General features: G+C 47.7%; 2 protein-coding genes across 2 annotated transcripts; one reads left to right on the top strand and one right to left on the bottom strand.

Moving 5' to 3' along the window:
• The first annotated feature begins 4341 nt into the window (after positions 1 to 4341).
• LOC119330720 (UDP-galactose/UDP-glucose transporter 7-like) lies at positions 4342 to 7436 on the top strand. The gene is made up of 7 exons (XM_037603840.1): positions 4342 to 4595; positions 5469 to 5574; positions 5676 to 5921; positions 6060 to 6170; positions 6255 to 6413; positions 6670 to 6813; positions 6901 to 7436. Exons 1-7 carry the CDS (start codon positions 4558 to 4560, stop codon positions 7066 to 7068), a joined length of 972 nt encoding a protein of 323 aa, XP_037459737.1. The 5' UTR covers positions 4342 to 4557; the 3' UTR covers positions 7069 to 7436.
• Positions 7437 to 8059: 623 nt separating this feature from the next.
• On the bottom strand, positions 8060 to 16050 carry LOC119330719 (cyclic nucleotide-gated ion channel 17-like). The gene is made up of 7 exons (XM_037603839.1): positions 15848 to 16050; positions 14782 to 15277; positions 13781 to 13993; positions 13358 to 13644; positions 12956 to 13067; positions 9286 to 9522; positions 8060 to 9139 (listed from the first exon to the last, which is right to left on the bottom strand). The coding sequence occupies exons 1-7, from the start codon at positions 15916 to 15918 to the stop codon at positions 8468 to 8470; spliced, it is 2088 nt and encodes a 695-aa protein (XP_037459736.1). The 5' UTR covers positions 15919 to 16050; the 3' UTR covers positions 8060 to 8467.
• Positions 16051 to 16056: the final 6 nt, after the last annotated feature.

Genomic DNA, 16056 nt, shown 5'->3' with positions numbered 1-16056 from the left:
GTGTTCCTCTGGTAAATGGGAGTTGCATAATCTCATAGTCATAGGAACATGTATAAGTCATGAAGAAAACAATAGCAACATACTAAACGATCAAGTGCTAAGCTAATGGAATGGGTCAAGTCAATCACATCATTCTCCTAATGATGTGATCCCGTTAATCAAATGACAGCTCTTTGTCTATGGCTAGGAAACATAACAATCTTTGATCAACGAGCTAGTCAAGTAGAGGCATACTAGTGACACTTTGTTTGTCTATATATTCACACATGTATCATGTTTCCGGTTAATACAATTCTAGCATGAATAATAAACATTTATCATGAAATAAGGAAATAAATAATAACTTTATTATTGCCTCTAGGGCATATTTCCTTCAGGTGCTACCTTCCGGGGGCGTAGGTTGGTGAGGAGACAGCCCGTCGTTGACCCGATCCTTGTTTGGTGGCAGTCGCGTGGGCCAGTGATGGTGTCGAGGCTTCCGGACACCGCAGAGGTGGTACGTCACCGTGTCAGCGAGGAGGACGAGCACGTCCGTCGCTACATGGTTGCGTTGGAGGGCAGGTTCGACAATACCTGGCAGGTTCTTCAGGGATCTCACTGGAGCTATGATCCTATGATGGTTCCTTCTCTTTGGGTGTCCACCGCCCGCGTCGATACCCGTCGGGCGCTATGGTTCTAGCTGTATTAGCGATGTTATATTTATGATAGTATTCGAGGTGTATTAGTGATAATATTCGACGATGTATGGAGGCAAGAGATGATGTAGTTTTGCTTATAATTGAATGCATGCTAATTTGAATACTACTTTATTTTACGATTTGGTTTTGCTTATTGAATGCTCAAATTGGAAAAACTACTCCTACTTTGAATGCTAAAATTGGAGAGCACTGTGCAAGGCATATGCATTTGATTAGTTGATAGCTTATAGGGTTTTTGTTTTTGCAGAAATCTAGGAGCCCCCTCCATCATCCCCGATGTCGTCCCCGTCACCGACCCCCCTCCAACCTCGAGGTGAGACCAGCCAAATCTCCATGTCAATATAAGTCCTATAAGATATTTTGAAATGTTTTTGCTCATATTTTCAACCATTGAAATGTAATGGCCATCAAGTTTGAATGCTCATATGATGTAGAAGTTTAATATTTGAATTATGAACATAGGAAATGTCGTACTCGGACGACGAAAGTCTCCCGGGGGAGTGCGACTGGTGCCACGACGACCGAGGTCTGTGCGACAGGCCTCACCTAGATGAAGATCGGCGCTTCAGCATTAAGCTCGAGGAGACCTTCGATGTTGAAACGGTACGCAACGATGACAAGTGTTTTTTTTGTAATTAAGCACGACTTCAACTATTTCAGCATGTAATTTTCATATTTTACAATTCGACTAGCTTTATCCCATGCCATGCAAGACGCTATGTCTTGGAGAGGATGGGTTTTGAAGACCATGAAAGGATGGAAACAAAGAAAACTCACCTAAGGACCCATCATGGTATGAATTTCGAAGTAAAACTGTACAATTCTGAGAGCGTAACCCATTTTGGTTGCAAAAAATGGGAAGAACTTTTGCAAGATGTATGGTTTTCATGAGGATATGCTTGTCACCATGGATCTTCGTGATCCTGAAATCGAGCAAGACAATATGGACATTTGGGTCTTTGTTGATACGCCTCCAATTCTACCACTATGTGAATTTCTCAAACATAGTTATTAACTAATTTATATTGTTTATTTCAAAATAGTTGACAACTTATTTTCATTAACAGCTTATTTCATTGTTCAAAGAATGTGCGGAAGATGGTAGACAAAACCCACTACAACGATGACTCCGAATTAACTTATTAGGAGATAAATCATCTGATCGCATTTTGTACTAATATCGAAAATTACAATATCTACAATCAAACTCCTCAACATTATGGTCAATACGTGCCACTAGTGCACGTGTTGAACCACGGTAACTACCATGGAGATACCCTGATAAGATTTTTTACTATTATGACATCCGTGCATCTTTTGCGTACTTCTAAAACTAGTACATCATTGCTAACTATGAAGTTATTACTATATTTTTTAACAGAAAATCCCGATGGATTGTGTGCCTCATTTGATGTATCAGAAAGGTAGGCTTGATGTTTTGAACATACATCCAGATCATCCTAAGAATTTGAACTATCCATACCGGATTTCTAAAAGAAGTGGAGACATGCTAATCAAAGAATGGAAAAAATGTATGGATAGTCGTAAGAAGGTTTTTGGAAGCAAAAGGAAGCGAAGCACAAGAATTACAGACATGATGATCTCCATTCTCCATAATGGAGAGTCAGGGTCTATATTGTTTTATGCTATTTTACCTTTAAAAGGGTATTTAGGTCCTACCTAATACTGATGATCATGTGCTAAGAACAATTAAGTAGGGTTGGTTCGATGACTATGAGAATGATGATCGTATGACTTGTTATTAATAACGAGTAGAAGTTGTATGATGATGATTAATAGGACTTGTTATTATGATGATGCATGATGCGAGCATGAAGAGTTATTATATATCAGTGGGTGAAATGAACATGGATTGAATTGAAGTGAAGGCAATATGTGGTGCATGTCAAAAGTAATACTAATCCTACGATCAAGTTAGGATTAGTATTACTTTTGACATGCACCATATATTGCCTTCACTTCAATCTAAGCCATGTTTAGGCATAGCATTAGCGTTGGTAAATCAAGCACGGAGATAAGAGAGGACACTTCTCTATATTAACTAGCTAACAATCTAAATTAACCCCCAAAACCCCTAAATCACCCCCTTTCAAAAAAACAAAAACCTCAGCTCTTGCTAGCTGCTGACGCGTTGATGCCTTTTGGTCCCGGTTGGGCTCGCCGCAGCGGCCACGTGGAGGCCCATCTGTTCCGGTTCATGTAAGAACCGGGACTAAAGTCCTAGGGCATTATTAACGACCCTTTAGTCCCGGTTCGCCAACCGGGACAGATGGGCCTTACGAACCGGGACAAATGGCCATTTTTCTACTAGTGTAAACGAGCATCGTCAGAAAGTCTGTAATAAATTCAAAAAATGCGATCATCGGGACTTGAACCATGGTAGGTTGGTTCCACCGCAAAGAATCTAACCATCTGATTTACGCTTGGTTCACCAAATCAACGGTGCTAGATATGCAATATTTTAGCTTGTGGAATAAGCGTCCATGCCATCCGAGCTTATTATAGACCAGCGCATTTCCCTCGAGGGGAGGGATTAATTTGTTTCGGGTGTCATGTGAGCAGGGTAGGACTTGCTTGTGATGCACCGCTCAGTCGTGTGGAGGAGTGGAATTTAGGAGCCACCGCGTGCGCGGCGTCGAAAGGAAAGGGGAGCGCATCACTTCCCTTTGGTTCGCCCTTCTGCCGATTCTCGGCTCGTCCAACCCAGAGATCCTTCTCTCTGTAGTCCATTTCCAGCTCCATCCTTCGTATCCTCGTCAACATTAATTGGTGCAATTAGTGGCGAAGTCCTGCTTGTAGCCGTGGACCTTGCTCAGCCGAGATCATCAAACCGGCCATCACCTCGGTCACGGGAGGAGGCAGGATTAGGCCATGCCCCGGGCCTGCCTAGGTGTACTGTAGCAGCAGGACATTGTGCGGCGGTGCCCAAAGCCTGCGTGCAGCGCTCGCGCCCCGGGTCGTGGCCCGACGTGCCTGGGTTTGTCTCCGCCCTGGGTCGATGATGCCGTTGTGCAACTCAAGTCCACCCCGCACGTGAGCGAGAAGAGAGTATGGTGATCTCGGAGAGAGACGACGGTGGTGACTACGAGCACCAGAATGAGAGAGAGGGAGAGGTGTATAAACCTCGCAGAAAAATCTTGCATCCGTTTTGGTCCTTCTTTTACTTTCTAAACCATTTTCCCCTCAAAGTGTATATCACTTCAACAAATCGACAACTCGTTTTTTTAACACGTACAATCGTAGATACCCACATACACACATACACTCGCCTTCTATGAAAGCACGCACGCATGCCTCACAGTCGACAGGAACATCTCCTCCCACTGAACCAGCATTGTTGAGGAGTCTGAAATAATAATAAATCTAAAAAAATGCAAGCACAGGGACTTGAACCCTGGTGGGGTCGTTTCACTTCAAAGAATTACCCTCTGTCGCCGAATCAAATGTGGTAGATATGCAATATTTATTCTAAAAAAAAGATATGCAATATTTTAGTTTGTGGACTAACCGTTCATGGCATTAATTTGCTTCAGATGTCAGCACCGTAGGACTTGCTTGCGATGCACCGCTTCGTGGCGTGGAAAGGAGAGCGCATCACTTCCCCGTCACGCCCGCGGCGGTAGTCAATCAACGGCGATCAACGGACTAATAACCAGGTCGTTCGGTAATGGAGTCCCCCGGGTAAATCCACCACACGGCCACACACACAGCCCCGTCAGATTCGAGGCCCACTCTCCCATCCCACGCGCCAGATCGAGCCCGGGCCGCGCCAGAGCAGAAGTCCCCGAAGCACGCGCGCGGCGGGAGCGGGGGGGATCGGCTTCGCCGGAGGCGCGCGATGGGGCTGGAGGCCGGCGAGCCCAGCTCCTTCCTCAGGTGCGACCTCGCCTGCTCCATCCCCCCTTCCTCCTGTCACATCCCGCCCGCCGTCTTCCCGTATCCTGGAATGAAATTTCACCTCGCCGTCCTGGGGCGAAAGCTGTGCGCGGATTCGGGTGGTTTCTGTCACTTCTTGGGTGCGACACCCTGATTTCAGCAGTGGCAAATGGGTACTTCTTGGGTGACTCTGGACGCGGCTCATGGCGGAGGCGAGAGGGGGTTCTTTTGTAGGCTGGGCTGGGGGATAGGATTTGGATTTGAGTGTGGCGCTCTAGCTTTCACCTGAGAAATATGCTTAGTTTTCATTGAAATGTTGCGACTATCTGAAACACTGGATGGAGCCTTACTACACAATCTACTTTTCACCTCACAAATATGGCTGGCTGGCTCCACTGAAATGTTTGACACTACCTGAAAAACTGGATGGAATCTTTGGTCTTTACTATCCAAATTGTTGTGTAGGTCGACCTATCTGGCTGCCTGATATTCTAGTTTTCTATAAACAATTGATAGTATATGACAAATGAATGCGTGTACAGGGCAATTGTTTGTTAAATCATATGTGTGGGGCTACTAGCACTGGTAAAGAACAACGAACAAGTTGCGTTCCTGGTTTACTTAATTAATCTACTAAGAACAATTAAACATTCTTGTGCCTACTGCCTACAGGGGACCTGCATATGCAGAGTCAGAGAGGCCTGGTGACTCTTCTCTTGTACTATCCAAACTAAGTCTGTCACCTGCTGCTAGATTGTGTAGAGGAGAAAGATTGGGATTTTCTGTACATCTACTGTCAAGATCAGGATGGGATGAGAAATGCATCAGCCGTTAGGGGCGCCTGACCATTTCTCCATTTATATGCTCTTGCAGCTTATCTTCGGCCTTTTCATATGGAGTTGCATCTATGGCGATGGTTTTCGTCAACAAAGCGGTTATTATGCAGTATGTTCACTCCATGACCCTCCTCACTTTACAGGTATGACTGAGCATTACCGACGAATGCCGATAAAAACGTTACTTCTTTATATGTTTTTCTAAGCCTGGTTGGGTTGTTCACTTTCTCGTTTATTGCAACAGCAATTAGCTACCGCACTTTTCATACATTTCGGGCAAGTTCTAGGAATGTATAAAAGGAAAGATCTCAGCATGGCAACAGCAAAGAAGCTTCTTCCTGTGTCAATTTTCTATAATGCAAATGTCGCATTTGCTCTGGCAAGCTTGAAAGGGGTTAACATCCCTATGTATATTGCAATTAAGAGGCTCACACCCCTTGCCGTTTTGGTGTCTGGGTTCTTAAGGGGGAAGGGGAAGCCATCAACACAGGTAAAAATGTTTTCCCTCATGCAGTGGTTTCCTTTTTTCCATCTACACACATAACCAAACACAGGCCTGCAGAGCTTTCCCTCTGGAAGGGATGGCTTATTACTAGAAGCACTTCCTCATCTCTGCAAATTGTTTTAGGTGTCGCTTTCGGTTGTCTGCACCGCCTTAGGCGTCCTTGTTGCAGCACTTGGAGATTTTTCTTTTGACTTGTATGGATACAGTATGGCTCTAATATCGGTCTTCTTCCAGGTTAGCTTTTGTAATCTGGTTAACACCACACACACACACACACAAGAATTGGCTATAGTTCTAACTGACATAGTGTGTATGCAGACGATGTATTTGATTCTGGTGGAGAAATCAGGCGCAGATGATGGTCTTTCCTCAATGGAGTTGATGTTTTATAACAGCATATTGTCGATTCCATTTCTGTTTTTCATCATTGTTGCAACTGGAGAATTCCCCCATTCTCTTTCAGTTCTGTCAGAAAAGGTTAGTAAGTTGTAATGGGTATAGGTTTATCAAACTTCATTAGCACATATAAGATGGCAATCTTTTTGTGCTTTGTTCGGATCCCCTTTAGCTCATGACTGCGTAACCATTCACACTAGGATTCTAGATCAGATGGACTGGCACTTAAATGTTAGTAAATATAATATGACTTAGATCTTGATCGTTTGTTTCTGCATCAGATGCTTTCTAGTTTGCTCTGTTCCAAGATACTTATCCGTTATCTCTTGAAATGCAGACAGCCTCTGCATCATTCAGTGTTATTCTTCTGATTTCACTGGTGATGGGTATCGTTCTCAATTACACCATGTTCTGGTGCACAATCGTAAACTCTGCCCTGACAACCACGATAGTAGGAGTTCTCAAGGGCGTCGGGTCCACGGTATGTCTATCAGTCTATGATGTGCTTTAGCTCCGACCTTGTAGAACTTAAGCATCTGATGCCATGTTTGTATCGTTGACCTTTCAGACCCTGGGTTTCATGGTGCTGGGAGGCGTCAAGGTGCACGCTCTCAACGTCACCGGGCTGGTGATCAACACGTTCGGTGGCGTGTGGTATTCCTACGCAAAGTACACGCAGAAGAAGAAACTGCCACGAAGGGTCGCACCCGACGAAGAGTCGCATCCGCACAAGTAGCAGCAGCGCCGGGTCAGCGCTCGATATAACTTATGTAGTCACACCACATTCTTAAAAGGAGACAATAAATCTATTTTTTTTCTGGACGCCATCCATCAGCAGCGCTATTTGGCGCAGAGGAAGGTACAAAGTTGTTCCTTTTCTTTTCTCCTTTTAACTTTTATAAATAGCACCGTGTGTTTATCAGCAGCATCATAGTCCATAGGGGAGTGATCTCAGGGAATCAAGTAACTGTAATGTTGGGATGAATCATTACCACACTCTACTGTACTTTTTCCCTATCAGTTGTACTAGCAAGATTATCAGTGGGTTTTACCCCGAAAGGTTCACTCATTTGAAGAGAAACAGACCTGCACTTTTTTTTTGCCTTTGTTGAGAAACATGCATGCAAACATGTGAGCTCTGTGGATGGCATGAACGATGTTGTCAAAATGCCAATCATTCTGGGCAAAGATAGCAAAGCATAGCTTCACCTTTTGCTACACTGATGATTGCAAGGATGTGTTCTGATCATTTATGGCTGTCCCATTTCCGCCAGGTTCGTGCATGTGAACTCCTGGCTTATGCTTTGTGGCTATCTCTGATGAGATTGGCCAAACCTTACACTTGATAAGCTCACCATGGACGTCGTATCCGGGCTACAAATCTGACGTCACATTTGTAGGCATGGCAAATATGATGTCCGGGCTACAAACCTTTCACGCACGTTTCTTGCTAGGATTTGCCATGTTCACCCAAGGAAATTGCCATGCTCGCGACAACATAATTTGCCATGTTTGCTGAACGAAATTACCATGCTCGTGACAACATAATTTGCCATCTCAAACATAAGATTTTCCCTGCTGAAAAGCAAAATTGTTGTGGTTGCTGTGCAAGGACATTTTTACATCAAAGTTGTACAGCGCGCCCGAATAGCAGCGAATCCACCTGAGGGCTCAGGATCTCACTGTTAAACCAACCCCAGCACCAGCAGTTGAGAGGGAGAAAGACATGACCAAGCCAATGAAAAACCAGGCTATAGAAATAATAGAACAAACCAATGCACACACACACCCACACACCCCACTCACAATCTGATCGCCCAGTCAATACAAGCAGCAGTGTGCCCCTTTGAGGTCACAAGAATAACTCAAACATAATTACATCTGGATGTACAATATGAGCATCCTAAAGCTAATCCTACAGCACTGTCCTACCGTTCCCAAACCCAAACCCCAGAAGCCAACCAGTCTACCCTGCCCCAAATCTAGCTTGAGCATTTCCCTGAGATGAGCAGTCAGTCACCAGTGAGCTTGAGCCCCAAACTCAGCTTCATATTTACAGATCATCGCAAAGGGCGCCTCAGTCCGCGATCAGCGATCGCCGTCGTGGCAAACAATAATATATCAACCTTCTTCTCCTAGTCGTCGTGCTCCACCGAGAAGTCCGGCTCGGAGGGCTTCCTGAACTTAGGCAGCTCCCGGTGGCCATCCGACCCTTTCCTGGCCGCGGCCATGATCTTCGCCGCCCGACCGTGCTCGGCGAAGGAGCCACCGCCATCGCCATCCTCATACGACCTCATGGAGGAGAAGGACTCCCTCATCATGAGGTCCCTGGCCAGCCGACGGCGCTTGTGGCGGCGCCAGGTGGCCTGGATGAAGCAGGCCGCCCAGGTCCTCCAGTGGTGGGAGTAGTACCGGAAGGTGTGCTGCAGCTTCCTGCTGTGGAGCCGCCTGAACTGGCTGGCCACGAACCGGAGGTCCTCGGCTTGGAGGGCGAACGCCTCCACCTCTACGAGCGCCTTCACCGTCCTGGTGGATGATGGCAGGTTGACGGTCGGCCTGGGGACGAGGGCCCATCCGAGCAGCTCTTCGCCGCAGAAGTCGCCGGACTTGAGGATGATGGAGTTGAAGAAGCCCGTCCGGCCGCCGTCCGTGGTGGAGCTCTCCAGCTTGCCGCGGATGATGAAGAGCATCTCGGTCACCGGGTCGCCCTCGCGGACCGTGTACGTGCCCTTCGTGCTCAGGGAGGAGACCAGGCGCCCACAGATGGCGTCCAGGAGCTGGTCGTCCATCTGTGAGAAGAACGGCACCTGAAACGTAGCAATATGGAAACAAGTAGTGAGACTCGATCATCGAGTGGTTTGTAATGCCATGAACTCAATCATCAGATGGATGTGAAGTTTACCAAGTATGCAATTGTTCAAACAACAAAAGGTAGTAGGAAAGTTAATTTTACCCGGCGAACAAGATCCAAGCAAAGGTGACGGTTGATGTCACGGCGAAGATCTGCAGGCAGAGCCTTCAATATAGATGCTTCGTCCACGCCTCGAGTTGCAAGCCACTTGTAGTGAATAAATCTTCTCACCCTTTCCTGTAGTACAGGAGGAAGTTGGCGATGTTTCATCCACTCTTCGGTATCTCTTTGCTTTACTCTCCACTCCTCAACCCTTGCAGTGATGGATTGTAGGTAGGTCTAGCAGATAAAATATTGTAATAAGTCCACTGTTTCTTGCAAATAATTATGTTGAGAAGTGTGAAGTTGAAACAAACGGGCCTTTTTTGGTATTAATTACTAGAGCAGAGGTAATAGGAGGAATGTAACCCAAACTCTCTTTCTTTCCAAAGCAATGAAATGCAAGCTCTCTTGCGTTTTCTCGGGAAAAAAATTCCGGTAAATACCCAAACGGAAAGCTGTTTTCATCACCCATAAAAATACAATCTAAGTAATGCATGTATAAAATAGAATAGTGGAGCTGGTTTAATAAGGTAAAGAGCTAATGTTAGGAGCTAGGGTTCTGCCGGTTCTTGGGCGGAGATTGTAGGGGAAAGATGGAGGAAGACGAGGTCAAGGGCGCGGCGGCCGGCAGCTGGGCGCCGTCCTTGCGTGGTGGAGAAGAGGCGGCGGCGGCGCAAGAGGTGGCTAGGGTTAGATCTCCCGGCTCCCTAAGGGAAGCCGAGCAAATACTGATTGCTTCTTGCTTGATTAGATTGATACATCTCCTCTCCTTATATAGAGAGGTTTACTTGACTCCTAAGAAAACGACCTAATACCGATAAGATAGTTGGGCTAAGCCCCTAATAACGATAAGATAACTTGGGCCACAGCCCACCTAATATGCCGGTCATAACACTTCTCCCTGCCTGCACAAACAGCTCATCCTCGAGCTGTAAGGCAGGGAAGCACTTGCAGAACTCATCGAGGTGATCAACCAGCGTCAAACACCTCCGCGACAGCTGGGGCGGCCAGGTCGCCGAGCCCGGCGGCGACGGCGTCCTCCTCAATGTAGTCTGCAGCCTCCAGGTAGAAGAGTCGAGGGCAGACGTGGCCGGGCATGTAGGTCTCGTCGCAGTTGAAGCACAACCCTTGGCGGCGACGCTCGAGTAGCTCGACCGAGGTGAGCCGGCGGAACAGGCGCGCCGCGGAAGCCTGAGTAGGCCGACCCTGCCTGGGAACATCCGGCCAGAGTGGCGGCCCAGCGGCTCGGGACGGTGATGCCTGTTGGATGGCCACCGCGCGGCGCTCGAACGCGCGGGCGTAGTACATGGCCGTCTGGAGGTCCTGGGGTCCCTGCAGCTCGACGTCCACGCGGATATGATCTGGCAGACCGCCGACGAAGAGTTCGGCCCGCTGGTGAGCCATCACGCCGGACGCGTGGCACGCCAGGGCCTGAAAGCGGTCGGTGTAGTCCTGCACCATAGAGGTGAAGGGAAGGCGGCCCAACTCCACCAGCCAGCTCCCACGTATCGGTAGTCCGAATCGAAGGAAGCAGAACTCGCGAAAACGCTCCCATGGGGGCATGCCGCCCTCGTCCTGCTCGAGGGTGTAGTACCACGTCTGTGCGGCGCCGCGGAGGTGATAAGAGGCGAGCCAGGTGCGGTACGACGCAAGCGTCCGTTGCCCCCGAAAGAACTTCTCGCACTGGTTGAGCCAATTGAGGGGGTCCTCGGCGCCGTCATAGGTGGCGAAGCGCGTCGGTGTCTGAGCATGACCGCCGTGAGTGTACAGCTCGACGATACAGAGCAGCGAAGAGGATGGCGTTGGTCCAATGTGCACAGGTGGTCCACAGGAAAGCGGTGGCCCGTCGAAGCCAGCGTGGAAACCCGCGGAGCCGGAGGGCCCGGCGTACGACAGGGAGGGTGTCGGCTGGTCTGCGGCCATGGTGTAGACCGGCGGCGGTGACGTCCCGGCAAACGAGGCCGGAAGCTGGGACGGCGAGGGCGGGAACCACACTTGCTGAATCAGCACGCCCGCCGGCGCGGTTGTAGTCAGCCCGGTGCTGGGCGGCGGAGGCGCCGGCAGCGGCAGCAGCTGCTGCCTGGAAACAGCGGAGGCGGCGGGCGCGGCGATGGCCGCGGCCGGCCATTGTGGCCAGATCGAGGCGATGGCGGGGGGCTGGCTGTAGCTGCAGCGAGGGCTGCAGCGGCCCGACCAGCGTCGCGGTGGCCCCCGGGTGCGGCGGCTACCAAGGCTGCCAGGGCGGTGGCGGCGACGACCCGGGTGGCGCGGATGACGCGGCGAGGGCCGGCGCTGGCCACTGCTGTCATTGGGGCGCGGCGGCGGGCGGCGGCTGAAGCGGCCAGTGGTGGTGTAGAGGCCCGGTCGGCGCCGCAGGTGCCGAATACCACGGCAGGGCAGCATCATCTGCCGGGGAGTAGACGGCGGCCGATGGTGCGGTGGAGGGCGCCATCATCTAGGTGGTGGCGGCGCCGGAGGATGCGACCAACGGCGCGGACGGGGAGGGCAGCGGCGCGGTGGAGAAGGCCAGCGGCACAATGGTGACGGTCGGCATCGGAAGTGACGGGATGGGCGGCGGCAAAGACATGATCGGAACCGAGCTACCTGATACCAAGGTGTTAGGAGCTAGGGTTCTGCCGGTTCTTGGGCGGAGATTGTAGGGGAAAGATGGAGGAAGACGAGGTCGAGGGCGCGGCGGCCGGCGGCTGGGCGCCGTCCTTGCGTGGTGGAGAAGAGGCGGCGCGGCGCAAGAGGCGGCTAGGGTTAGGTCTCCCAGCTCCCTAAGGGAAGCCGAGCAAATACTGATTGCTTCTTGCTTGATTAGATTGATACATCTCCTCTTCTTATATAGAGAGGTTTACTTGACTCCTAAGAAAACGACCTAATACCGATAAGATAATTGGGCTAAGCCCCTAATAACGATAAGATAACTTGGGCCACAGCCCACCTAATATGCCGGTCATAACAGCTAAATACTTATTTGTTGGCTCTAAGAACAAAAGCAAAAGGCAAACATGTTTAAATACACAATCTATGTGGGACGTGCACACGGAATTAAGACCTTGTCCAGACAAACACTCGGCCTAGTGATACTTTGTTAATCTGATGAGCATACATAAGTATTCAATGGGTGTTAACCAAGTATATCACCAGGCACAAGGACACTCTAACCTCATGCCTCTGTTCTTAAAGCTATGGACTACTGTAGTGATACTTTGTTAATCTGACGAGCATACTTAAGTATTCAATGGGTGTTAACCAAGCATATCACCATTGGCCAGGCACAAGGACACTCTAACCTCATGCCTCTGTTCTTAAAGCTATGGACTACTGTCAAAGATTACACATTTGAGAAGTTGTAAAGTGCAATAGCAACTCATTATTTGCAGACTTCAGCAAACATTGACGGATTGACCAATAATCTTAAATTCTTAATGTCTAGTTTCCAAGGTAAGCAAATAACTAACGATATGAAAACTCCCCTAGAATTTTGAGCAAAATTGACAACGACGCCATCATATGAAGATAGAGATACGAAGCTAGACAAGTAGTGGGCCTCAGCATCAGAAAATGGTTGACAAAAGCAAGGACTAGAGAAAGGGGTAATGGCATGCAAGTAATATAATCAAGAGTCACCCATGAATAAGTGTAGATTATAATGTAGAAGTACCTGAACATTCCCAATCAAATGGGCAAACAAAACTAGACCAAGTACCGCCAAGAATATGGCATACAATGTCTCACCAATATAGGTACTTACACTCAAAGTCTGGCCATAGCAACTGTTTCAACAAATAATATACCACGTTAGCAACTAATAGAATCTTTATACAAGCTAAGATTTATCAGCTCAGGAATGTAGCACTACAGAGTAAGGTCTCTGGAACTTGCTTTATCAGAGAGTGTAGGGAATAATGTCCAAAATTTTGCATCTATGAGAAGATGTGTTGTTCAGCTAGTGTCATACTCCCTCCGTTCGGAATTACTTGTCGCAGAAATGGATGTATCTAGATGTATTTTAGTTCTAGATACATCCATATCCGAGACAAGTAATTCCGAACGGAGGGAGTACCTTAGATTTTGTAAGCCCCACCAAAGGCAATACAAGTACTTCTTCAGGAATCTATGGCCTGGAGCTTTGTTTGATAACACTGTCTCGAACATACCAAAGTCGAAACTTATGCTTTTGTTACTAGCATTACAGTTTTTAAAGATAGCAGTACTCTTTGCCCAATTTGGATCTGGCTCTGCGTTACAAGACAGGTATTTATTATGGCAACCAGCATCATCATTGCAGTATTTTTGCCAGCATGCAGTCTGGCGATCAACAGACAGCAGGTACCATAATGCTCCTAAAACCTGAAAAGGAGAAATGCATGTCAAGCAGTCTCCTGTCACATGCTAGTAAAATGAAAAATATGCAACCACAACTTGGAAGGAAGTATACTAGAGAAAGACTGGATACAAAACTCATATAACTAAATAGATAACGTACATGACTGGCAGTCATATATAATAGCAGATTGGACACAGCTCCCTGCCAGGCAGTCTTTGAAAAAGCTCCAGTAACTTTGAGAATTTTGCTATTCAAGGAAGATATTAGATATAATCTCAGAATGTACTGAAAAAGAGCAGCCAGGAACAGTATGTCATTATTATGCCCAGACCAAGTATACTTAATAGCTGGTATCACGGACCAAGTAATGATCTGCAACAAAAGAAAGGAAAAACTGTCAGATAACATAAATGTATACTGTTGCAGTTTCCTTAACCTCAAGGAAATCGCAATTATAGAGATAAGGTGTTAGGAAGTTGAGATCCACTACTTTTATGTTCGATAAAGGAATAATCTTGCCATCAAAGCAAGCATATCAGAGACACACAAAATTGAAAAGTAGTGACCAATATTAGGACGAATTATGTTTTGGCATCCAGTTCAACAGATAGCAAAACCACATAATACAAATGCAGCATATCATTAATTTACTGCAGCGTTCAGTTCAGAATTTTCTGCTTTTGTAATAAGAAAACAGAGCATGCCTTTTTCTATCGTTACAAAAAAGTTCATTGTCTGCACCTATATTAGTACCTGACAGCTACTTGCATGAAGAATTCAACTAAACAATATTTCACTTTTGTTGATCATGAACTATGGGAACTAATATTGTACTTGTATTCTATTTCAGATATAATAATACTTTAGAGAATCCTTAACGGACCAACCAGGCCACCTATCCTTTCTTTGTTATGGTGTGGCCTGTGAAGACATCGAAATACACACGGTGCTTATGCCACATAAAACAGATTATTTCATCTGGAAGAGGAACAGCCCCTCAACTCGACCTTACCACCTTAAAAAATTTAGCAGTTAAATGGCCATCTAGGTAAGTGCTAAATGAATCAGTCACTAAAAAGAAGTGCTAAATGAACAAGTGTGCAAACAAATGTTTGCCAACCCGTAATGACAAGTAATGGACCAGAAAGGATGAAAAATACCTGTGGTACAGGAATTGAAGCCACTAAATCAACTACAAAGTCAGATCTCAGATACGTCTTCGCGATTTCATTAGGATCTGTAACCAGCTCCCCTCTGCCGAAAACCCCCGACTTGGAGCTCGGATTAATATATGCGGTCATGAACTTTATCACGATCTGGATGACATAAAAGAGATCCGCAATCGACCGGAAGATGGTGATGATGATGGCCAGGTGCCTATCTTTCCCGACGCATGAAGTTTTGCCATACACGATTTTAGGCACGTAGAAGTACAGAGGGTCCATGAACAGAGCGACGAAGCATGAGACGCGGAAGACGTAGTTCCATAGCAAGATGAAATCGCTCGTTGGGTCGATGATCCTCTTGTGGGGAACGTCTTGTCCTGCTACGAAGATCCTGTTCTTCCCCCAGTTCCCCACGCCGAGCTTGCGAGCAGCTGGACCAGCCTGCTTCTGGTGAATAGGCATCGTCGCCTTTGTCCTCTCTTCACGGAATCTGGCAATGGAAACAGAATTAACACTCCATTTGAATATGGTAAAAACAATTCTGAAGTTAGACATGGTCATTTCAGCTCATCAGCAGTCAGCACAACCGGCGGGTGTGAGGCTATTTCAGATTATTATTTTCCTACTTCATCCTCATTTATGAATCTAATCTTACACTGCTCATGGAAGTTGAAGCAGCCCATCTCTATCACAGATGCGCAGCTATCAAACAACTTCTGGAGGACTCGCTACCAGATTACTGTTTCGCTAACGAACCAAAGTGAAGCATTATGAAGCCACACAGGAAGTATGTATGAACCGGTCAGTCTAAGAACACACACAGCAAGTCAGCAACAGCCATCTTGTAACAGCAACCACCAACCCATCAGCCCAACCCGAATATTCCTCTTTTGTTCCTCCTCGAACCCCCTTCGGAACAGGAAAATCAGCAGCAAAATCTCGCCCATCTCATCCACACCCCCTCCCCCTCCCCAAACTGAAAACGACAATCAATCTCCATGCTCCGGGCCGAGCAAAGATGCCAGCAAGTGAGCAAGAGCAAAGCTGGGTAGTTACTCACCTGACGGTCCGCTGGCGCCTGAACCCCGTGTCGTCGTCGACCCGCCTGGACCCGAACATGGCGTACTCCATCCGGCCTCAAGGACCATGAACTCCTCCACGGCTTGCTCACCGCCGCCACCCGCCGAACAATCGGGCGCTGGAGGGCGGAGGCCGCCGCCGAGCTAGCTAGGCTCCCTCCGCTCGCCCGGCGGGCGGGGCGCGCCGGAG

This window comes from Triticum dicoccoides, chromosome 7A (genome assembly GCF_002162155.2).
Source record: "Triticum dicoccoides isolate Atlit2015 ecotype Zavitan chromosome 7A, WEW_v2.0, whole genome shotgun sequence".
NCBI lineage: Eukaryota > Viridiplantae > Streptophyta > Magnoliopsida > Poales > Poaceae > Triticum > Triticum dicoccoides.
Note: the sequence above shows the minus strand (reverse complement) of the source record. Positions and strands in the feature narration are given on the sequence as shown.

Coding starts and splice junctions, on each gene's coding strand:
- LOC119330720 (XM_037603840.1), top strand. CDS start 4,558: ATGGGGCTGGAGGCCGGCGAGCCCAGCTCCTTCCTCAG. Junction 4,596..5,468: donor GAGCCCAGCTCCTTCCTCAG/GTGCGACCTCGC, acceptor ATGCTCTTGCAG/CTTATCTTCGGCCTTTTCAT. Junction 6,414..6,669: donor TTTCAGTTCTGTCAGAAAAG/GTTAGTAAGTTG, acceptor CTTGAAATGCAG/ACAGCCTCTGCATCATTCAG.
- LOC119330719 (XM_037603839.1), bottom strand. CDS start 15,918: ATGGAGTACGCCATGTTCGGGTCCAGGCGGGTCGACGACGACACGGGG. Junction 13,068..13,357: donor TGGGGCTTACAAAATCTAAG/GTACTCCCTCCG, acceptor TTGTTGAAACAG/TTGCTATGGCCAGACTTTGA. Junction 9,523..12,955: donor ATTTGATTGGGAATGTTCAG/GTACTTCTACAT, acceptor TTTATCTGCTAG/ACCTACCTACAATCCATCAC.